Genomic DNA, 24,238 nt, shown 5'->3' with positions numbered 1-24,238 from the left:
CCATTTAAAAGGTTACCATTCTATTTTTTTACATCCCAAAATAAAGTTACCATTTCATAATTTAATAATTGTACTGTCTACCTAACATAATAAATATCATTTCAACTTACATTATATTACATAAATGTCATTACTTTTATATTACACCATACTAATAGAAGTATTTTTGTCTTTTTTACTACAATCCAATATAATACTAATATTAAAAAATTTATATGCAAAAAACAAATATAACTCTTCCAATGGAACAAAGGGAGTATATCATTACATTATCCAAATAGAAAAATAATAATAATAATAATAAATACATATTTCTCTCATTTCCAAATTATAATATTTAACACTATTTATCTAAATTCTTAAGTTGAAAACTAAATATATCACCTTATATAGGATGGAGGAAATATTTTATATTTTATAAGAAAAAAAATAATACTACTATTTTTTCTTGAAAATTATATTTGTTAGATAAAGTATTTTTACCATTTATATTATAAAATATTATATTAAAATACCTATAGTGGAATAATTATGTTAAATTTTTATTGTCCGTTATATAATTTATTTATAATAAAAAAAATTTATTCGCTAACAATATTATTATTTTTATTTTAATAAATTATAATTAATTTATTACTATTTTTTCTATTTACTCCTAATATTCTATTAACTTATTAATAATTTTTTTTGTAATACCTTCCACTTTATTTTTTTTACTTATTGAAATTACTTTAAATGCTATCATTTATCAGTCTTCATCGTATTCGTATAATGTTGGATAAAGGGCTTGGACGAAGAAAGTATAATTTAAACTAACACTTAAAATTAAACCTAAACGTGATTAGATAATAATTTTGAATGTTTTAGAATTTTGGAAATAATTAAAAATTATATTTAATGTGATATTTTATAATATATATCTGATTTAATATTTTTTTAAATAATTTACTACTCCCTCCTTCCAACATATTTAGTTACACTTCATTTTTAATTTATAAAAAAAGTGTAACTAAATATGACAGACGGATGAAATATTAAACTATCAAAATTATGTATTCTATTCGTCTCGCATAAAGTATTCATTCTTTTCATTTTTGTCTCTTTTAGATATTTTTTTTTATTTTTATTTTAAAAATAATTAATCACTTTAATTACATTTTCTAAATTTCATCATTTATATATTTTTTTAATTTTGATTAACTTATTTAATTATGTTAACTTCAATTCTAATTTATATTATAAAATAAGTAATTTTAATAATATACTTTTAAATTATTTTAGTAATTATATTTTTCTTAAATTTTCAAATTGTGTATATACAGTAATATAGATATTTTTATTGGAACGAAGAAAGTAATATATATGTAAATAAAATTTGTATTTTATATGCACAAAATTTTAAGTATTTGTGTTCGTTTATTAATATTCCCGAACAAAGTTCATATTTGTTCGTTAAGCGCTCAAGCTCATTTGTATTGTTTGAACTCAATTTGTTAAGAAATTTTATTATTCGAGCTTGTGTTTGTATTCGATTCGAATAAGCTTGTTCAAATTTGCTCGAGCTAATTTGAATAAGTATGATATTTTATTTTTTAAATTCATATATATATTATTTTTCAATTAATAAATTTATATATTTATTTTTACCAGAATGGTTGAAAACAAGACTTAGGCTTGTTCAATAACAAAATAAATTTATTTATATTGCTCGACTCAACTCATTTATATTTATAAATGATCTTAAATCGAATTGAATCAAATTCATGAACATTTGATTTGCTTAATAGCTTTAATCACATCTATAAGTAATTTTGGGCATAATTCACCTCCCACTTACAATTATTAGGTTATATTTTGTGGGTTTTAGCACAGATTTTTAGTATTCAAATTATTTTTTCTTCAAAAATATCATATCAAATCATTTTTATTTTTATTTTATATACTATAAATTTATTTTACATTCAAAATATAGCATCAACCTCTATTTATATCATATTAAACAGCTATTTAAATTCAATTTTTTATTATTTAAATATCCAAATTTAAAAACTAAAATCTACCGACAAACACACCCTTTGATTTTTCACAGTATACTCTACTAGGAGGATCAAATGTCATAAAATACGTCATTATTTCATTTGTTTGACCATTTGCCAATGTTGAAACAAAATGCATCCGTGGTCTAAATTATCTATAAAAAATTTAATATTTTTTTTTCGTATTTCGACTCAAATATATATTTATTTGTTTAATATAATTGATATTGTATACTATGGTTATTATATATAATATAATAACATCAATATATAAAAACTAATCTACATTTAAAAAAAAATAAATCATTTTATCATTTTAATTTATTTATTTAAATATATATTTTTTAAATAAAAATATTTTCATTTAGATTTTGTAACTAAATATTAATTTTGTACAAAAATATACTATATTTTATGTATATTTTAATTTAACATAAAATACTATACATAATAAATAAAATATTGAATATTTTATGCCATTTTCCAAAAACCAAATGAATTCGGGTGTATTTTTTCGAGAGATTGAATTTTAAATATATTATTCATCTCATCTTTTTTTTTTAAAATATTAAATAAAATACTTATTTTTTATTTTTTATATTATATAAAAAATTAATTTATATTTAAAATATCACAACAAATTAATATATATATATATATATATATATTTTTTTTTGACTAAAACAAATGTATAGCCCATTTTAACAAAGAAGAAAAGAACGTGTGTAACGAAGGAATGGTTTCTATGCAGGCCAGCCCTCTTCCTCTTCTCTGCCGCAGGTTACGGACGCTATCCTCTCCTACCTGCCCGCGTAACCCTAGCCCCTTCGTCGCCGCCGTTCTGCGTCCTATTATGACCAAGCCCGCCGCGGAACTCCCCTCCTCAAATTCCTCCAAGTTCCCCCTTTTTGCGGACTCCTCGCCGTCCAATTTAAGCTCCCGAGATCTTTCACTCTGCAGGTGCTTCGCTGCCAGCGGCGCCATTGATGGCATTGGATCAGATTCTAACAATTTGGAGTGTACGTTGGTGGTTGTTTCGTTTTACAAGTTCGCTGATTTTCCGGACCACGCTGATTTGCGGAAACCCTTGAAAGAGCTTTGCGAGCGGCTGGTAGATTCTCTGCTTCACTTTTTCTTTGTAGAAATTTGTTTTTTCATTTATCTTATCCAATACTGTCGTTGGATTTGATTTGATTTGATTGGTTTGTGTCTTTGAGAAGGAAGTGATGGGCGATTGAACTAATTTCGGATTGATTGTCTTAGTGTGGTGCTTAGTAAACGAGAAAAGGAGCTCCCTAGTATAATTTTTGTATCGATTTTTAAGAAATGTTAGGTAAATTTCCAATTTGATTTACAGAGCATCGAAAATTAGATATGTCTCAGAATTTTGAATCTTGTTTGTGCCAAGGCCTTTCAATTGGGCATTTTGCTTTAGCTTGTTGTGGTTTATAGAACAGTCACTACTTACTGTGAAAAATTGATCTGCTGTTGAGGTTGAATAGCTTAGTGTCCTTAGAGATGTATTGTCGAATGTTCGTCGAATCCAATGACTTTCGATCATAATATGCTGATTCATTCTCTGTTGTGTGCATTTTTGAGTTTCTTGTGATGTGATTCATGACTCACTGAGCTGATGCCCTCAGCGTGTTTCAGGGGGGATTATTCTTGCTCGAGAAGGAATAAATGGAAGTATATGTGGAACCCGTGATTGTGTGGAAGAAGTGCTCTCTTTTATACAAGCGGATGACCGGTTAAAAGGGCTCAGACGGATTGAGTCGCCAGTTAGTCCCGAGGAAGAAGCTATTCATCATGGACATATGAGTGGCTCTCCTCTATCTGCAGGTGAAGATGCACCATTCCGATGGGATCATGTGAGGGTCAAGTTGAAAAAGGAGGTAACCTTGCTGTAGAGAGAAGTCAGTCGAATGTTATACCTTCGTTCAATTTAGAATTTTGATTCAAAAATGCTGTGCGTCTGTTGGAAATTTGTTTGCAGATAGTGACACTAGGGATGCCCTCGGTGTCGCCAATCGAAAGAGTTGGGAAGTATGTCAGTCCCAAGGAATGGAATGAATTGATCAGCGATCCAGATACGGTAATAGTTTCATCTCAATTCTGCTAGTAAAAATAATGCTGTATTATTTGAAAACTGTAATAGATGTTTTGCTTGCAACTTTGTCGTTTTCCATTAAGAGAACCTCTTAAGATGCCGCCTAGGATTAATTCTTAGGCTACTTATCGATGACTATAGAAACCATACACATTAATTAAGATACAAAACAGGCTGAAATAATCTGTCCTTTCAATTTGTTCATTAGCACGATATGATAACTTTTTCGATTTCTTGAATGCATATGCTAAAGACCATTGTTTGTTTACTTTATATAAAATGTTCTTTAGGGTGTGTTATTTTGGAGATTGGATTTTGGGTTGAGATTTGAATAGTAAAAATTTTGAATATGAATAGCATCGGGTTTTTGAAAACCAACACTGCATGTATTGAAGGAATTTCTTTCGTAATTTATTTTCCTTCAGGTTGTGGTAGATGTACGAAATGACTACGAAACCAGAATCGGGAAATTTAAGGGAGCAGTCGATCCATGTACAACAGCATTCCGGGAGTTCCCATCATGGGTGGATGACCAATTCAAACTCAATGAGCCCCCCGAAGATCAACAAACCGAAAAGGAAAACAAGACCCCCCGAGTGGCAATGTATTGTACCGGCGGAATCAGGTGTGAGAAAGCTACAAGCTTTCTCTTAAACAAAGGCTTCAAAGAAGTGAGATTTCGACCCACACGCCACCATTGATCTTTTTCCATAACCGTGCTACTCTTCATCGATTCTTAACTTGGTTTAATCGATATCATCCGGCAGGTTTATCATCTTCAAGGTGGGATATTGAAATACCTCGAAGAAGTTCCCAAGGGGGAAAGCCTTTGGGAGGGGGAGTGCTTTGTGTTCGACAAGAGAGTCTCGGTCGAGCACGGGCTCGTTCAGGGGACTTACAAGCTTTGCTACGGATGCAAGAAACCCGTCAGCGACGCGGACATGGAATTGCCGGAATTTGAGTATGGAGTGTCTTGTCCGTATTGCTACTCCACAAAATCGGAAGAAGAGAAAGAGCGGGCAAGAGCCCGGCAAGAACAGTTTGAGCGATGGGGCGTCATCGGCGGCCCCGATAAAGGCCGGAAGCCGACGAAAGCGCCGGAAAATGAACGTCCGGTTGTAGCTGCCAAGCAGGTACCCAGCTGAGTACGTACTGCCCTTTTCCGGCGTTTTTTTTTTTCACTGAATTTGTATTATCTGAGAAATAAATTTATTTTTTTTGTGGCAGCTGAGTTTCGATGGCTTGAGTTTCTTTATTGCTTTTTTTTTTTTTTTTTTTTTAGTTTCTTTATTGCTTATCGATACTGAGATTCGCAAAATATGATATATACTGTTATAATTATAAATTTAAATTAAAATATCATTTCAAATTATTGAATTTTCACTCAAATAAATAGGGGTGGACAAAAAAATCAAACTGAAATGAGAAATTTAGTTAAGCTAGCAAAATTAGGTTAGAATACAAATACTTTATATATGATATTTGGTCAGTTCGATTTGATTTTGATTTTTGATTTTTTTGTTGATCGAATTGAATATATTTATATTATTATATTTTAAAATTTATATTAATAATTATATTTGGTTCGATCTCAATGCGAATATTTGAAATATTTGGAAATATTTTTATTTAATTAAAATTATTTTTTTTATATATATATTTTTTTAATTTCGATTCATTTAAATTATTTACAAATATTTTCGGTTAATCAAAATTTTTGATTCAGATACAATTAATACGAATATATTTATATTATTATATTTTAAAATTTATATTAATAATTATATTTGGTTCGATCTCAATTCGAATATTTGAAATATTTTTATATAATTAATTTTTTTATATATATATTTTTAATTTCAATTCGGTTTGAATTATTTGCAAATATTTCCGATTAACGATTTCAGATATTTATTCAACGATTTGAATATCAAATATCTACATATTTGCAAATAATCCAACCGTTTCACCTCCGAATAAACTAACTAGTTTGATGACCTCCAACCGTCGGTTTAAAACCGGTTAGACATGTCTATACGAGGGTAAAACGGTAAAATAATATAGTCCTTTATTATTCTATATGAAGCGGAAGGGCAGAAAAGCAAGCGTTTGTTGTCGCCGTTCCCATTTTGACTACCGCGTTGATTCCTAAATCGATCAATCTAGGGTTTACTTCTCCATCGATAATGGCCGTTCCCGCCGGAACATCGGGTCTCTTCAAGTTTCTACGCCCTGGCATCCGTCTTCAGCCAACGGACGTACAGGCCGCCGCTCTCTGGGGGGTCGCCGCCGGCTCCAGTGCTCTCTATCTCATCCAGGTAGCTGAAATTCGCATGTATTTATTATTTATTTATTTATTTATTAATCTGGATCTGTAATTGGTAGTGCTTGATTTTGAGTAATGTTATGGTATCTGTTATCCATGTAGAGCTTGATATTTGTCATTTTTTTATTTGTCATGTTTTCAAAAAATCGGAATGGATCTTGTTTTGCATTCGCCATGCAGATTCTTCTTCGGGATCCAATGAGATTCTCTCTTATGATTCTGAATTATACGATATTACGCACATAGGTAGCATGAAATATTCCTGTGTAGCACGGGAGTAGAAGAAACCTTCTTTTGGTAAATCGAGATCTATTGTTTAACCTACTAGAACCTGTTCTACTCAGGCTAAGCTAGGAAAAACTTCATTGTTTTGCAGTTTATGTTAAAAAGCTTAAACTGATTCAAATTTTTTATTGAGACATAGTAGGAAATGCAATAGGAGTGCAAGCCCAATGTCATTTGAAATTATGAGTGAAGATGATATAATAGGTTCATGTCAAGGATCTTGTCCTTTGTTGTTCATTGAGGGACATTTTCTGTTTTTTTGCTCTACCTTGCACAAATTTATATGTTGCTACCTTTGGGAACACTTCTTCGACCACAATTGCTGAAACTTGATACCAAGAATGATCAAATGTATAATTTGATTCTTTTGATTGCTTTAGTCCTTATTTTAACATATCTGGTCTCCTACTATTTATGTTTGCAATGCATTACTAGAGTTTAGATGGTCAAATGTTTTTTAAGGTGTTCAATATGATGTGTTTCTTATGCACCTAGGTTGTTGTGACTTGTATTTGCATTGTATCAAAGGCTTATTGTTTCCAACCATTGTTCCAGCAATTTTAAGTTTAAGCATTACTGATATTTCTAGAATTTTCGATGATTTGCAATAATATATCAAAGTAAGATGCTGATTAAATCTAAGATACGTAACTTTCCAGCTTGCCTGATTTAAACCGAGATTCTCAAGTTTGGAATTTCAGTTGTATGGGAGTGTAGTTTACTTCTTGCTTGCATCTTCTATGCATATCACACTGAGTATTGATATTTGTGTGGAAACTGATAGCTGAAAATTAATGGTTCGTTCTTATTGGCAGTGATTATTCTTTGGCAGTATAATCTGTTTTAAATCTGGTTTTCTTTGTTGTTGGATGCAGCCTTTTGATTGGCTGAAAAAGACCCTCTTTGAAAAATCTGAACCCGAAGAGAAGTGAAAGGAGATGCAAATCTTGCTGGTAATTTATTTACCCTTTCATGTAGCCAGTGTTCAACTCTTCAGCTGGATCATTGAATAAGAATTTTATTTTCCTTCAATCATTCTTGAAAGTTGCACGTATTGCTGCTGTATCTACTCAATAAAATCTGGAAACAAGTTCGTTTTTACCTTTCCCCTTTTTTCCTTTCCCAATATTTGCTAGCGCTTGCAGTTTTGAATACATTTTCTATGTGAAGTGCTGTAGTCATAGCATAAAGTAATTTACAGCACTTGAAGATCTCTATTTCTACATTTTAATATTTGTATCTGGAATCATATCATGTTTCCGAATAGAGAATCCTATCATTTCTTCCAGAATTTTACTACACTAGTGTTGGTTAGCAATTGGGGTTCATTGATTTGCATATAATGGATAAAATATTGTGATTTATGATTATTCCGGACATGAACAATTATCTAGGGAGTGTTGGTGATGGTATTTGCTCATCTGGCCGTTTCTTGAACTTGTCTTTGCTGATTTCACTATTATTGTTTCTCTAGTATTGCTCTCTGCTCCCTTTAATAGATCATGAATTTCATAATTTCCATGTTGAATGGTTATTATATAAAGGGTGTATTCGTCCAATAATTTTTTGATAATATAGTGTTTTTATGAATATTTATAATTGATTGTGACATAAAGTAAGGGTGTTTCAGAAAGTATATCAATTAGTTAATGAAGGGAAAATTTTTTGATAGATTTGAGTGGATAAGTAGTTGTGCTATTTTTTTAAAAAAATAAATGTACTGTTGAAAAACATTAATTAAAGAGTGTGGAAAAACTATTTGCTATAAATCAGACGGCACTATTTACGGCCATTATTTATTTAATCCTCAAATCAAAGAATTTATGGCCATTATTTATTTATTTGAATGACGTGGGAATCTGCAGCGGCCATTATTTATTTAATCCTCAAACCAAAGAATTTACGGTCATTATTTATTTATTTATTTGAATGACATGGAAATCTGTAGCCGTTATCCGAAAGTGCGCACTGGATAAATCTCCAGCTGAACTTAATACCATGTTGGGCAGGTGACTTGAGGCGTCGGGGTTTGAAATAACAATCATATCCTTAGATGGATGCTACAATCCAGTCTAAATAGCAATAGTGCTATTAATATTATCAATATATCAACAGATATAATTTCAATTAATTAATTAGCAACTGAGTTTACATTGAAACATAAAACCTCGTCAATAACCACAATTATAACCACAATTTAAATCACTTGAAAGTAGTTTATATATATACAAACACATATAATAATATTCTAGAAAAAATAAAATGTACAGAACTATCCAAATTAGCCCCTAAATCCTAATGGCTAAAAACATAACATACAATATGAATGAAGAATGATGTCTTGTGTCTTCTTCTTCTTCTTCTTCTCCTTCCATTGGCAACTTGGAAACTTCCATAGCCACCATTCACGAAACCTTAATCAGCCAATGGATTGCTAACAACTGTCCATCTCCGTCGTCCCGTTCTGCTAGCTCCCGTCGACGTTGATTTCCCGTTCCGTTAATCTTCGCTGAGCAGCGATCGCCGCTGCAACAGAAGGCGGCAGATCCCTCAGGCTTCCTCCGGCAGGATCATGGTCATCCTCAGCAGCTGCCGGTGGGCCGACTCTGAATAAGGACTCAACATCGTGGAGTGTCAAGCACGGCTGATCTTGGTTCTTCCGGTTCCCGCTGATGAACGAGCTCGTGTCCCGGCTCTTGTTCATTTTATATATGCTTTCTTCGACCGTGTCCTTCACCTGCCGATCAATCCACAATACCGAGCATGAGCTTATATGAGTCGAACCCGAGACATTATCCAAATTTATTCTCATTTTTATTTTCTTTTTTGTTATTATAGTTTAAATTTACTTTCGTTTTCCTTTTTTCTAAAAAAAAGATGCTTGTTCCGTTGTGTAAATTTATGTCAATTTGATAGGACTCGAATTTTAAGAAAAATAAGTAAAAATAGAAATTTTTTCCTTTTATGGTAAAGAAAAGGTCGAAAAAATTGTATTTTTAATTAAAAAATAAAACGAGAATAAATTTGGATGACAAAATAATAATAATAAGTTTGAATGACAGAGGGAATATCAATTTTTCTATTATTTTTACTATAAAATGAAAGTTTTTATTTTTACTCTCGTGCCCGATCAAATAAGAATAAAATTCGACGACGGAAGAAGTACTACTTACTATGAAACGATGAACCAGCGTCTTCTGCTCCTGCCCGATCCGGTGCACCCTCCCGACTGCCTGCGCTTCGGCCGCCGGATTCAGCAGCGGCTCGAGTAGAATCACGTGCTGTGCTTCGAGAAGATTCAGCCCGTTCGCTCCATGTTGTATTAAGAGGAGCAGCACTCGAGGCGTGGAATTCGATTCCGGTTTATCTCCGGGGTCGGGATCCCTCTTTCGATCTTTACAGTTGCTCTTCTGCCCCTTGAATTGGCTTATGGCAATTTGCGATTTCCTACGGATGAAAAAATCATTGATCTTCGCACTTTCATGTAATAGTCTACGGCATTAAACCGATATTTTTTTTTCCAAGAAAGTACCTTCCGCCTTTCATCCTGACATAGCTTATGCCGTTGGCAGCGAAGGCGTGCTGTAAGACATCAAGAACGTCGTTCCAGCTTGAGAAAACGAGAATTTTCGACTTGGGATCGGTCGAGCTGATCCATAGAATTCTTCTTGTAACAGCTTCGATCTTTTTTTGATATGGAATCGCAATAAGGCTCCAGTGTCCAGGAGAAACAAAAATGAAAACGAATGCAAGAATTAATGAAAGAATCGGGTGTGTTTACCTTTGTACTATAAGAACCGTGAACGGTCATTGAAGCTTCAGTTTTGTCGTGAGCTCCGTAGGAATCGTTTTGTCTGTCATCGGCTAGCGCAATGTTTCTGAAATCACTGGCTCGCCGGCATGTCGGGCATAAGATCCTATGGCTATCGTGAAGCTTTCCGGGCGGAATCAACCTCCTTTCCGTCATTGCAAATAAACCTGCAACAATCTCATCGCATGTATTTCAAAAATATAAACATAATACTTTTAAGGATCTCATTTACTTTTTTGCGTATTGATTTTTAAATATTAATTCAAAACATAAATACAAATTAAAAAAAATATATTTACAAAATACAAAAAATAAATATGACCTCAGAAGCAGACCTAGGGAGTACAATAAATAATATGACAACTACAATTTATGTCAATATAATATATAGCATAGGTCAATAGTCGATGCACACTAATATTGATCTCAGCATATATATTTCTATACAGCAGAGTTTATAATATAATCGGACATGTATGTACTGTATTATTTGAAAACATATGTTGTCTGCCAGTAGTTCATGTATTGAACGGGATAATGATTTGTTCCAATCATCACGATAACCGGTCTCCTATAAGCACTATTAGACGTGCACAAGAACCAAATAACACAACAAACGCCGTTCTTACTACTACGATAATACTACAAGAACTCAAATCGTATATGAATTTTCGACTGTCATCAGCAAGCAATCAAAATGTTTCCTAAAAAAAATAAGATCTTAAAATGTGTAAGACATTTAAAATAAGTTCTAGCTTGAAAACCGAAGAGCAAGGTATAGCTTCATTAACAATATGCATCGAACAATAAAATGCCGAGGACTGAAGAAAACTTACATTTACAGCAAGTGACATGTCCGCACTGAAAAACCATTTTCTGATTGCCGATTTGCTCCTGACAAACAGGGCACGACACTGTATCGAGTCCGGATAAACCTCTGTTTGCAGATACAACTGACTCTTCGGATACAGCCAAAGTGTCGAAGCCGTCTGATTTCAGTTTTTGATTGGACTGCACCAAACCCTGCCAAAAGATACATAAGCAGCTGGTCGACAATTGACTTTTTCATTATATTGTACTTCCGGAAAATATGTATATCTGCAGATATATATGCACGCCGAATAATAACCAAAGCTTAGATTAAATTTATGTTAAACCACCTTCAAATAGCGAAGCTGTCCCTTTATACGCGATAATGAATCCAAAGCCAGAAACTTCTCGCTAGAATTTTCGACATCAGCGATATCCAACTCTTCTGGACTCAAAGCATCGACAGATGTATCATCCTCGTCTTCTCTAAGGCGCAATCTTGACGTTGCCATCTTAATTTCATCATGAGCACGTAAAACTTGCGCTTGAGCAATTGCCAGAGACCTTGCCAGGCTGTACTCTTTGCGCATTGCCTATGCAACAGATTTTAGGAAGATTAGACACACAAAAAAGATTCCTTCCCGAACTAAAATCAGTTGTCTGCACTGCAAGAAAACAATTGATATCCGAAAACGACAGACATTCTGAAAAAAATGTTCTCTCTAAATTGGAGCATGTACGGACACTGTGTCTTGTGCAGCTTAAGCATCGAACTGTTTTGTCATAAATGCACCGAATTAAAATTTCTGGCGTCGATCTAACTCCCAATTACAGCACCATGAAGATGATAAAATAGCATGAAATAAGGGCATCATGCAAGTGCAGGAAAAACAAAGTGCCTGACATACTTCAAGAAGGTCGAGATGCTTTCTGGCAGCCAAAATCGTGTCCTTTTCAAGAAGCCCTCTGGAGTTGCTTCTGATTATTGTCAGCACTATCTCCAAATCAGACGGCGACTTTGAGACCTGAAAGACAATTTCATAAGAGTTTGCTGAACATATTTGTTACATTTCCACAATGATGAAATTAAGGCTCAGCGTCGAACTTTTGTTTAATTTTCATGTCCGTACATTGCATCGTGGGAATACATTCAAAAGGAGTGAAAGAAGAATGTTCATGCTTTTGAATAAACCTCCATAAGATGCATATATATATATATATATAAACTTCATTCAGCAGCATCACTACAAGCGGATAATAAAGCAAAACTTTCTAATAATATTCGACAAATCACTCAAATATAAGAACAGTAAACAAGGTTTTAAAAATGGTACCGTCACTTTCTCCCCTGCGTCCCTCTTCTTTCCGTCATCTTTGTCATCAGAAGCTGATGCACTCGAATTTTTGTCCCCTCGTGATAGATTCCAATAGAACTGATTCAGTGCAGATTTCCTCTTTTGCAGGTTCACCGCCTCTTCTACAGAAGTAATCATCTCTCCATTGTTGCTTTTGTTAAGACGAAAGAGCCTAGCTTCGTAAACCTGATAGAAGAGTTTTTTCTCAAGAAATTTCCACGATGCATGAACCACATATTTGTTGGCTAAAAGAAACTACAGATTCAAACCTGAAATATTTCGTCCAACTCACAATGGGTGCATGCAGGACCGTCAAAATTAGAATTGCAGTTTTTGCAATATCTAACGAGCATGATATCCTCCTCCCTTGGATTTTCCATTGTCTGATCAATTTCCATAAGTCTATCAAGTAGAGTTTTTCTTGAATCTTGCAGAGCATCCAATCCAGTTTGAACGTAGTACTTCAGCATCGTGATAGTCCTAAAGCTGAATGATTACAGCATAAGATATAGATATTGTTATCAAATTCAATCTGCAGTGAAGCTAGAAAGGTCTAACAATCAAAATTTTTACATTAAAACAAAACAATTTAATCAACTAAACATATAAAACCAGTGCAATACTTTGTTTAGTTTTATGCCCAAGACGAACGAGAGATTTTGTTCTGATGTGCTGTTAGACAAGTCGCGTGTACACAAGAATTTGTAAAATAGTGTAACACTGGTAAATTAATGATTAGAGTTGCTAAATATGGTGATATTCTGAAGTCAAGCAATAAGCAAATACATATAGGAATTGGTGGTGAAGTCGTAACTAACAGAATGCAGGATAACACAACACGAAAAGGATAGTACAAATCTAAATCAATCCACTTCCTTAACATTTTGCTTATTTTGAACCTTCTTGAGAAACAGTGAAGTGGCCTACTTTGGAAAATTTGTAGAAATATCAAAAAGGCATTTCTTAGTCTCATAACCATGAAAAATATCTAGATAACTATACATATAAAAACAACCTATAGCTAGATACTAATCTAGATGAGGAAAGAACTCAACAGGAAGGTCAAGAATGAATATACAAACAAAAGAAAAGAATAAAAATAAAAATAAAAAAATTCACAGCTTTCCATAGGAGAGTCGAAGCTAGAAAATGCAGAGTGCATATGCGTGTGTGCTTTTTTCTAATCATTCTCTACCTCTTTAAATTTTTGTTAACTAAGATTTAGTTTGAAATAGCGGCTGAAATTTATCTAATGAAGCCTTTTAAATTTGAAAACAAATAATTGGTTTCTTTAACATCCTTTTAGAGCACTATCCCAAATGACCACCAACGTCAGTAGCATGCCCTTCAGCTTCGCATCAGCCCCAAAACACTAGCACGCAGCTTCTTATCACTAACCTGGCAATAAAAGTAATCCAAAACAGGATGGAAAAATTATCACTCACTTGGCAGGAATTCTCGATTTCTTATTCAGATTCCCAGAAAGAGCTTCTCCAATTTTCTGTATTAGCAAACTAGATGAATCCTTATCTTGCTCAATGTGATGGAGGGCATCCAACCACCAAGTGGCATTCTGATTTTTCCTTCTTATATCACAGACCTTCAAAGTGGGAGGGAGAAAGGGAATCTATCAGTGATGTGATAAACGAATAGTATGTAGAACATAAATCCCCTAACTAAGGAACTTAAAATGAACCTTGAAACAAAATTTATTTAGCATGAAATACTACTGTATGTATGGATGCAGAACAATTCTCCCGAGGGTCTATTGTAGATATTTTCTCAACTACATCATTTATGAGAAAATAGCTACAACAGATACTAAAAACTGAAAATATGCCATGTTCACTGCAATATCACATTCAGCAAAAACAGTATGCAGTTACACGTAGAATGATATTTTTAAGCATTATTTAAAATAGCTTGGAACTCATAGACCTGGTCAAATGATTTTCTGAACTCTTGTTGAGCTGCAGATAACTTCGTAGTAAATACTGACAAAAACTTCTGCTTAAGATCTTCACATGCCAACCTCAGGCTTTCGATATATCTTAAGCATGCCGAAGAATTAGGTGAATTATTAGAAGGTGGTATATCCACGCTGGGAGCATCCCCAATTATATCTCCACTTTTCATAGCATGATTGTCACTTCCATCCATATCACGAGCTTCCGGGAGTATTTTCTCATCAGAGCTTCCAGAAACAAACTTACATTGAAAACTCCTCTCTGTGCTTGGCAATGCTTCAGCAAGGTTATGATGAATGTGGATGTTTAACAGAGGATCTAAGCGAAAGTCATCAGAGTGCTCTTCGACTAAATTCAGTGCCTCTTTATACATCATGGCAGCTTGAGGGAAGTCTTGTTTTATAATAGCTATCCCTGCAAGTCCATTCAAAGCAACAACTAATTTCCTGAGGGCATCCTCACCTTCTATCTTTGTCTTGCCAATTAGAACCTGCAGAGAAATTATTTTCATTAAAAGACAACAGTAAATATTATATTGGGCAAAGCCCTTGGTCGAAATGATAAATTTGTACTCACACTAAACCCACCGACAATATCTCCTCCATTGTCATGGGAGATTTCTGCAGTGAACGTAGACCAGAACTTCCCACTTGAGGATGACAACAGGCTTGACGAAGTTTTAGGAGTGAGTTGAACAGCTTTGCAGCCTCCACATTGGTGATATAAGGTTCGAATGAAGTATCAGATATCTTGGAATCTGGTTAAGATATCAAAATCCGAATTATTCGAAACATGGAAGGATGGAACATTGATTTTACAGCATTTAGCTAACAAGTTCATGAAATATGTGATAGAATATAAGGTTACTGAAACCTGCTGCATCTTTTCTTTGGATGTTATCCTTGAAGTTTTTTATTACTTCCCGGGCGTCATCCACACAAGTTTCATGCTGCCTCTGGTAGAAGTGTTGTTCAATGGGTGAGAGAGAAAGCCAAGAGACACATTCCTCCTGAGGAGGAAGCTGTAGTTCATCCCAAATATGCCCCTTTGACGAGCGCCACATAAGTTGTTTAAAAAAATTATGCGTGAAAGCCACAGCCCCCGCATCTCCCTTCTACAAGTGGACAAATAAAAAGTGACAGCGTGAAATCACCACTTTGCAACAGTCATAACACTACAGCTACAAGAAACAATCATTGAAATCCAAAATATTTGGAGAAGTTGGCGCACGATAATGCTGCACTCTATTTCATGGAAAGTGCATCACATAGTGTGGATTTACTTGGCATGATTAGGAATCATTTAAATCAACATCAACACTACGCTATGGTGAATTGACATTCCTATATCTCCATACCTCATATGGGTTTGAAATAACATCAGACCACCATCTAAAGACATCAAAAGGACTTGCTTGAAGAAATTTCAAAAGTCCGTAGAGGTCATCAAGCTTTCGCTGTATGGGAGTCCCTGTTATACACCAACGATGTTTTGCATGCAGACGTAAAGCCAATTCTGTTGCTGCAGCAGCATTCCCTTCCACCATTTGAGCTTCATCCAAGCATAGCCTCCACCATAAAACTCTGGTTAGAAGAGTTGGGACTACTGGGTATCTGTAATACAAACACAGTTAACATTGGAGCAATGATGATGCTGAATACTGAAGCCCACGAACTTGACTAGAGGAATGAGTGGTTAATTTCAGTCATAAAAGATCAAGAAGAAGAAATGTTATTGAAAGACTTGGGATGGTTTTGTGAAAACGTTGGATCGGGTGATCCTAGAAAAGTGCTTATTTCCTGAAGTAAATGTATATATAACGATTACTCAATCAATATCCCCTTGAATAGCTCCAACAAACAAAGCAACTGCAGATAAATGAACTGTTTTTGGGAGGGAAAAAATGAAGAAGAAAACTAGTAAAGAAAGCAAACCAATTGTCAGTTGTCTTACTGTCCCAGATCTCGTGACTTGTACTAGATTAAATGGCTTCTCTTGATGTGAAATTAAAGAATCATCTATCTTATTACCCTATTGAAATGCTTCTCTTTTTCCCTTCAACAGAAACTATCATTGAAGAAGTGCATCACAGCGATCAAATTGAATGATAGAATATATACATATATATGGTGCAACACATTTTCGTAAGGATACAGTTAATGGAGAAACTATATTTACCCAAGAGAAAAGTCCTTGAGGATGCAGAAGAATATTACCTCTTTCTGTATCTCATAAAGCGTCGATCCCCTTCATGCCTTTCAGAATCATGAGGCAAATCCTCTTTAAGCACTTCGTAAGTCGTCAAGACAATATCAGCACTAAGAAGTTCATTGATATCAACGACAGGTTCGTCAGAAAATGAAGTGTGTCTAACCCCTCCATAAATGCAGATTCTCAAAGAGCCAGGATTTGTGTGACTGGTAAGACAACAGAAGACAATTGGGTAGAAAATAACCAAATAGGAAACTCATTCTAGAAAGAATAACCAAAGTAACTAATATATTCAGTATAGGTCATTTATGTTTCATCTGAATTATCGAGTTGTACTAGAACGGGAGACACATTAGGACATGGTATGAAGTATAAGTGAAAGAACAAATCATTGACTCTCTTTCATACAAAATAATGAGTGTGCATATTATGATATTAATACAAGCAGTCAGAATTTATCAAGGGAAGGAAGATCAAATACAATCAACAAGAAAATGCCAATTCAATCCAATCATATATCTGATTTCATATATGTGCATACAGAAAAATATCTATTTGACAAGTAATCATTTCAAAATTTGCGCTTATGAAATGATATTAGAATTTTGGGCACTACAAACTCAATGTAAATCAAGGTGTAGGTTCAGTGCTCTTAACTAGATTGAGGCATTAGCAGATGTGAATTCAAATCCATAGAATATGATTGGGACTTCAATGCACTTCAAAACCTTCAATTTGGGGCATATAGTGTGTATTGAGATGGATTGATAATTCATGAACTATGGACTACCGTGAAACTTTTTCTAAATCCAAATACAGCATAAATATATTCTCAGGGGAACAATGCCAAATAAAATTTTACCGGAGAATTTCGGAATGCCACTGGAGCAATATGGGAGTTGGGCAAATGATAAGTGTTGCACCTGTAGCAATCGGTGCTTCTGTTGCCTGCATCAGAGCTAAGCATGTTTGACATATATACTCTCCATCCATCTCAACTACCTCTGTATCTCTCTTTCTTTTTCTTGTTTTCCTTGAGTTCCCAACCGACGGATCCTTCAAGCTTCCCCCTCCAGTGGCTTCCCCTGATTTTGAAGATTTTCTTTTTGCAGAATAACCAACACAGTCTGCATGTTGCCAAGCATCGCAAAAGTCACACTGCACCCACAGACCTTTATATCTGTAGCTTTCATTAACAGCACCACATACGCACTCCACCCGCTCCCTTTTGAGTCTTCTCAAGCTGTTGTTTTGAAAGCTTTGCACTGACTTATCAGAACCAGCAGCCACTTTAGGAGATGGCATCCGATGAGAGAATACACATGATAGCAGTTCTATGGTTTTCCCCAGGCCCATTTCATCTATATATATTGTAATCATCAATTCAAAAGAAGCAGCCACAGAGATAGATAATGTTGACTTCCAACAGGATACAAAGGTTTAGTAGAATTGAAACACACTGGCATATAATTCAGTTGCATATTTTAAATCACAATGTAAAACCAAAACAAAATTAAGGGGGTGATCCTTTTGGTGTAGTGTAACATTTCTTAGCAACAAATCAAATATTTGTGAATTCAAAATAGGGTTACACAATATTGAAGTGAATATGTATGACGACATAATTGAAATAATTGAACTTAAGAATAATAACGTACCGGCAAGAATTCCGCCAAAAACATATGATGAGCAACTACTGGGACGCAATGAAACATTTCCACTGGAGCATCACAATGTGAAATTTCTCTATCAGATGTGTTATTCCGATAAATAATTACAGAAATGGAAAGATTCACATTTTTGTCAGGCACATCGCGAAAAATCCAAAAGAAACCACACAGTTAGCTTTTAAGCTTACGATAATAAGTGAATTTCTAAATCACATTCTGACTTAGATGATAGCAGAAAACACTGAAGAGAAAACATACCTAAAAGGATTGTAAAAAACTCGTCTAGAGGAGTCGATCAAATCTAGAGGCATACACAGAGGAGAAGCAATCTGATTTGTTTCATATCCTGTTAAATGATCAAGATCACCTTTCTCCCGTTGTACCATCCAGTAAGCTGCACGGCGCTGATATGGCCGCAGTTGAGGAAGCAAATCAGGAAGATAATCGTCCAGCATTGGTGCCTCCCTGTTGTAAAAAGTCGATAGCACGAGTCTCAATAAAAGCAATCACAGAATCCAAAGCACTATAAGTGGAAAGTTCGATCTTCCATGAATACTCACTTGGATGGCTTAATAGCTTCATAAAAGCTCGAAACATCAAATCTCGCTTGTTTACTCAATGCAGAGGAATCGTCATCTGCTACAACAGGAACATCAGCATCCATCTTTTTCGCATCATAACATCCATATCTAGCTTCTGAAGTCAGAACTTCAGGCCGCAGCCATGCCATAACATTCATCATACTTCTTTTCCACAGCTGCCTCGTATTCTCGAGTAATGACTCGGATTCATCAAACACACTTTCCATAATCTCCACTCTGATACGAATGGATGGCATGGAGTGCGATAACTCAATTCCTAAGATCGGCCTAACACTCAAGTGCTTCAAACTACATAAATGAACCAGACCGGTGAGTCCTTCGCCCGGTCCATCAACAACTCCAGACACCATCACTACATCCCTATCCCTTTCCTCTACTGTCTTCTTCATCACAAACTGCAAACATGTATTGTTCTCAGACAAAACCGGCCAATGCCCTAATTTCATTCGATCAAGATGCCCGTTTACATCATTTAACTCAAACCTCAAACAATACCTCGAATCATTGTAAAATTCCTCAGTCAGCTTATATCCATCGAACTCCTGGCTCACATTCAAGTTCATCAAAACAATTTCTGATACATCGCTATGCTCCTTCCCTAGCCAGCTAGATTTGTCAATTTGGACAAAATATGGTTCCTCTGTCTTGCCAATCCCATCCTTTTCAGGATCTCCATCTTTGCTGTTAGATTCCACTTCAGAAGAACAGCGCTCAATTACTCTCCCTGACCTACGCGGCCGATATTGCTTCTTTCTCGCCATCACTACACACTATCCAACCACCAGGTTTCAGTTCAGCAGGAAATTCAGAGAATTGTGATTCCAATTCATAAATGTTTACGCATATCTTTAATTAATGTGCTTCTAGAACCGAATGCGGGAATTGTGAACCGAAGAAATCGGGATTTACCTCGACTGTAACCTGATAAGGGTTTGTTAATTCATATTCCCATTCACAGCGGCGCAGAAGTGACGAGACAATCACCGCGGCCACTTTCCGACGCAGCGTGCAATCCCTCCGCCTTCTACACAAGTTTGAGAAATTATGCCTCTGCGATTTGCTGCCGATTTATACGTTTTTCAAGGCCATCTACCCGCAGGTTGGTCGCTAAATCCGTGTGGGCCGCAATTTTTAGTTTCCCCTAAATTCTAAAACTTCTTTTTGGGTGTTATATATAGCCTCTGATTTGGACCAGTTGACCCATTGGAATTTACTCTTCTCCGACGTTCACACCCGCCGGAGGAGGCCGCCGTTGCCGGCCTGATCATCGGAGTCGGTGCTCAGATTTTCGCAGTTCAGTCTCTCTTTAAATTGTAAAATACCCCCAAAGCTCAAAATTTTATCATCGATTTATGGCATTTTTAATGACGACAACTGGTGATTGTAAATAAAGAATCTTGAAATGATAATCACATTGGATATTAAACAAAGCATTCAGTGCTGAAGTTTTTGCAAGATTGGTGATTGATGAGCAGTGCAGAATCTTCTGTTGATTTGGGAAGAGTGATTGAGCAGTGAAGAATTTATTCAAAAACCAAATTGAAAAAAAAAAAACTGATACAAACAAAAGTATATCTACGCTCTAAGTTGTAAGAATTAAGACAGCAAATGTAGAAACATTCGTGTGCATCTATCCATGACCAAATGTAGAAATTTGAAGACGACATTAGAAGGGAATCTGCAGCTGTTCATGTCCGGTTTTTCAGTTATCCTCTTAGAGATGACCGTTGCTTTTGTCTTTCTGGTTCACTTGTTCATCACATGGCTCGGCGACGAATATCCCATTAGCTGATGAAGCGGGGAGTTTGACATCGGGAGCACCTCTTCAATCTCCGACGTCCGAGAAGGCCCGACGATTTCGACAGCTTTCGTCCCTACCGCCACGCTCCGATCCTCCGTCGCAACAGATTTCATCTTTCGATTATCAACAGGCGTTATCGAAGAACTCGTCGAAGACATCCTCCCATTGTAAGGACTTCTCCTGACTTGTTTACCCGTAGACGAAACAACCGAAACCTCGCCTTCTGTCGAGCAGCTTCTCCCCTGCGATCGCTCGTTGTCAGAATACGACGAAGCTTCGACCTGTTGGTAAGAACTCGAATGAGACATCTGTTCGAGGTTTCTCGATTCAGCAGCATTGTCGATGTAGTTATCGACGACACTCGGAGGAGGTGCAGACACATTCTTCGGAACGTACGGGACCAATCGAGTCCCTTTCACGAGCGAAAACTTCAGAATCTTCCTACAAGCATTGCACTTCATCTGTCGACATTTTCTCTCGAACAGAAGAAAGTCGTCGGGAACCTGCAACAATTCGAAACAACGGTAACAAGCGACGAACGGAGCGCCACCGGCTACAGGCAGGAGATGTTTCTTCGCCACATTGTACTTCTCTTTAAACCGCAGCCGTTTGATCTCATTCGATCTATGAATGCCCGAATTCGCCGTTTCCCCGCCCCAAAGCGAAAGTTCGGAGCTCGTGTAGTGCTGCGGGCTCGACAAACTCGCGACGACGTTACGATCGCAGCACCTGTTTCGACAGGGCAGCTGCGCCGAGTAGAGCCAGTCTTGCGGATGGCAATGCAAGCACGAGCAGCCGTGTCGGTGTCTGTAATGCACAGCTTCGCCCGAAAACGCCGGTCTCGATACGCTGCACCTGTCGCCACAGCCCTGTCGATGATCGTGCCGTAAGTGATGGTTGAGACCCGAATACGTTTCCCATAAATATTCGTAGGGCAACGGACTAAACTTTTCCTCGATAGCTCCCGCCGGAAACCTTCGATGAACTTTCGGGAAATGTATCCTGTTGAGCTGATCCTTCAGCTCGTGTACTCTTCTCAAAAGGTTCATTTTTTCCGCTTCTGAGTACGAATTTTTCTCCGACGAATTGAAACCGGGTCGAGGCGGGAGTGAACTGCGCCGACAACCGGAAATGCCGCCTTGCATCGCTCGATGTAAAGAATTTGTTGCACAATAATTCCTCTCCGGTTCACGGCTCGCCGGACGAACTCTAGACGGAACATGTCGCCGGATTTGATCATCAGTTCCATCGTACGAAGACTCGCTCCCGTCGTAGGCATAATACCCGTTGAGCGGCGAATCATTCGCTGCGGATTCGTATTTGAACTTGGGGTCGGAGCTACGGTCAGCAACTGACGAACTCCCCGCCGTGTCGATGGAGCTGATTCTTCCATAATTACGATCCGGAGGCTCTTCGTCGTCGGGGCAGGTAAGGTAATACGAATCAAGGCTTTCGTTCAGCGATCTTTGCGACAAAACGACAGCGTTATCGGAATTTCGATTCGCATTCTTTGCGTCCCTCTCGACATTCGGCTTGTCGTCTTCCATGACAACAAGCTCGGAATCATTGTTTTGTGGCGATTCGATTTCCTCCTCATCTTCGAGCTCCGGAAGATTCTGAATTTCGTCGTCATGTTCTGCCGGCGAATGTGTCAGCTCGCCGGAGCTCGGGACTTCATTGGACCCAAATCGGCTTGACTCAATACTCTCGTCGCCGGACTTGCTGACGTGTCCTCCCGAATTATCGACAATGGACGAACCATCCTGTTTCGAAGATTCTGGAACTTCGACAGAGATGTCCTCCTTAATCCCGTCGTCATTACAACCTATGCTGCATTGATCCGGCGAAGATTCCACCGACGGCGGCCTGGTCGAGCCGTCATTCGACGTTGCAGCGCTGTCCTGTTGGGTTCTCGCCGTGGAATAAGCTTCTTGCGCCGGCGATTCGCCGGCGGTCGTCTCCCTTTTTCGATTCTTGGCTGCACATTGAGGGATTCTTTTTTGTAAGAAAACATGGTACGGAATCGAATTGTTTTATTGAATTGGATCGAAACTGGATAGTGTTCTTACCTTGGAGGACAGTGCCGCAGCCGCCGCACCGATACAGGGAAACTTCCGGCAGCTCCGCGAGAACTTCCCGGCAGCCGGGGCATCGGACGAGTCGAACTGCGGTGCTCGATTGAGTGGCCATGTCTGAATCGGAATTGACCTAATTCTGTACAGTACAGAGACATATATGAATAGCATCAGAGCTGAAGAAAGAATTTCTAATTTAATTCACAAATACGAAATTGGTTGTATTGGATGGATCTTTGGAGCTTAAAATCATAAGAAAAATGAAACAAAACAGAAGAAGATGCAGAAATCAAACAATATAAATATATATATATATATAAATTGTTGCATAGTGTGAGATCCAAAGGGAACAGAAGAACTGCAGATCCAACAAAGGAGGAATCTCAATCACAGAATGCAAAAACCCTTACCTTAAACAAATCGAAATCCGAAGAATTCCTCAGAAACCCATTTTCGCAAACCCCCAAATTCAAGGGGAGAGAGAGAGAGAGAGAGAGAGAGAGAGGGAGCAGATGTTTTCTAAAAAAAAAAAGAAATGAAGTATGGAAGGTGTTAAGAAATGGGGAAACAAAAAGGGTTGTATGAACATGGGTTCCGTTTTACACCAAGAAAAGAAAGACAACCCACCTTCTAGACTTTGTCCTTTCTCTCTCCTAACTTCTATCTGTCTGGTTTCTCTCTCTCTATGTATATGTGGTCAGTCAGTGGTAATGATGCAAAAAAGTCTTCCTGCCGTGTTTAAGAAGCTTATTCCAATTCTTGAAGTGGAATTCTTGGGTCGTGCCCTCTGTGACTCCACCCCACAATTTCTCTAATTTCTAATTTCGAATATTGTTTGTTGACTCTGTATCCTTCTTCTTCTCCTTCTCCGCGTTGATTTCATATGTATTCGGATCGGATCGGATCGGGTCGAGACACGGTTAACTTAACCATTTTGGGGTATTTATTTCCATGGCGCCTCTCCAACGTGGTCCCGGACCTCCACAAAAGTCTGATCTCATCTGGACTCACAAAGTCAAAGCATCTATTTGTGTATATATAAAGAATGATGATTTTTATTATTTAATTTTGTGAGTGTGGTGGGTGTGTGGGTTGTTGAGATGCAGACAGACAGCAAAGCTTGCTCGAATTCGATCGGATCAAATGAAGGAGGTATGTGCGTGTAATGTATTGTCAGTT

General features: G+C 36.6%; 3 protein-coding genes across 6 annotated transcripts; 1 reads left to right on the top strand and 2 right to left on the bottom strand.

The window, feature by feature from the left end:
* The first annotated feature begins 2,736 nt into the window (after positions 1-2,736).
* On the top strand, positions 2,737-8,056 carry LOC127260030 (rhodanese-like domain-containing protein 7). 2 transcript variants are annotated; one of them, XM_051287668.1, is made up of 7 exons: positions 2,737-3,147; positions 3,680-3,931; positions 4,033-4,131; positions 4,572-4,817; positions 4,914-5,279; positions 6,233-6,464; positions 7,633-8,056. In XM_051287668.1, the coding sequence occupies exons 1-6, from the start codon at positions 2,773-2,775 to the stop codon at positions 6,296-6,298; spliced, it is 1,404 nt and encodes a 467-aa protein (XP_051143625.1). In that variant the 5' UTR covers positions 2,737-2,772; the 3' UTR covers positions 6,299-6,464; positions 7,633-8,056. The 2 variants fall into 2 exon arrangements, with proteins under 2 accessions (XP_051143625.1, XP_051143626.1); XM_051287669.1 differs by lacking the exons at positions 6,233-6,464; positions 7,633-8,056 and having other exon boundaries at positions 4,914-5,392.
* Positions 8,057-8,694: 638 nt separating this feature from the next.
* On the bottom strand, positions 8,695-20,478 carry LOC127260028 (uncharacterized). 3 transcript variants are annotated; one of them, XM_051287664.1, is made up of 20 exons: positions 20,093-20,478; positions 19,142-19,953; positions 18,840-19,046; positions 18,570-18,631; positions 17,774-18,272; positions 16,917-17,117; positions 16,058-16,313; positions 15,574-15,814; positions 15,288-15,457; positions 14,672-15,190; positions 14,179-14,333; positions 13,003-13,219; positions 12,713-12,919; positions 12,287-12,403; positions 11,729-11,971; positions 11,405-11,591; positions 10,539-10,735; positions 10,290-10,441; positions 9,931-10,204; positions 8,696-9,494 (listed from the first exon to the last, which is right to left on the bottom strand). In XM_051287664.1, exons 2-20 carry the CDS (start codon positions 19,942-19,944, stop codon positions 9,225-9,227), a joined length of 4,977 nt encoding a protein of 1,658 aa, XP_051143621.1. In that variant the 5' UTR covers positions 19,945-19,953; positions 20,093-20,478; the 3' UTR covers positions 8,696-9,224. The 3 variants fall into 3 exon arrangements, with proteins under 3 accessions (XP_051143622.1, XP_051143621.1, XP_051143623.1); XM_051287666.1 differs by lacking the exon at positions 20,093-20,478 and having other exon boundaries at positions 8,697-9,494; positions 19,142-19,578; positions 19,679-19,804; XM_051287665.1 differs by having other exon boundaries at positions 8,695-9,494; positions 19,142-20,478.
* A 209-nt stretch (positions 20,479-20,687) lies between these two features.
* Positions 20,688-23,933, bottom strand: LOC127260029 (protein ENHANCED DISEASE RESISTANCE 4-like). The gene is made up of 3 exons (XM_051287667.1): positions 23,470-23,933; positions 23,054-23,198; positions 20,688-22,962 (listed from the first exon to the last, which is right to left on the bottom strand). The coding sequence occupies exons 2-3, from the start codon at positions 23,172-23,174 to the stop codon at positions 20,930-20,932; spliced, it is 2,154 nt and encodes a 717-aa protein (XP_051143624.1). The 5' UTR covers positions 23,175-23,198; positions 23,470-23,933; the 3' UTR covers positions 20,688-20,929.
* Between the last annotated feature and the right edge of the window lie 305 nt (positions 23,934-24,238).

The sequence above is a fragment of the Andrographis paniculata genome, unplaced genomic scaffold (genome assembly GCF_009805555.1).
Source record: "Andrographis paniculata isolate CXL003 unplaced genomic scaffold, ASM980555v1 Contig60END, whole genome shotgun sequence".
NCBI classification, from domain to species: Eukaryota; Viridiplantae; Streptophyta; class Magnoliopsida; order Lamiales; family Acanthaceae; genus Andrographis; species Andrographis paniculata.
Note: the sequence above shows the minus strand (reverse complement) of the source record. Positions and strands in the feature narration are given on the sequence as shown.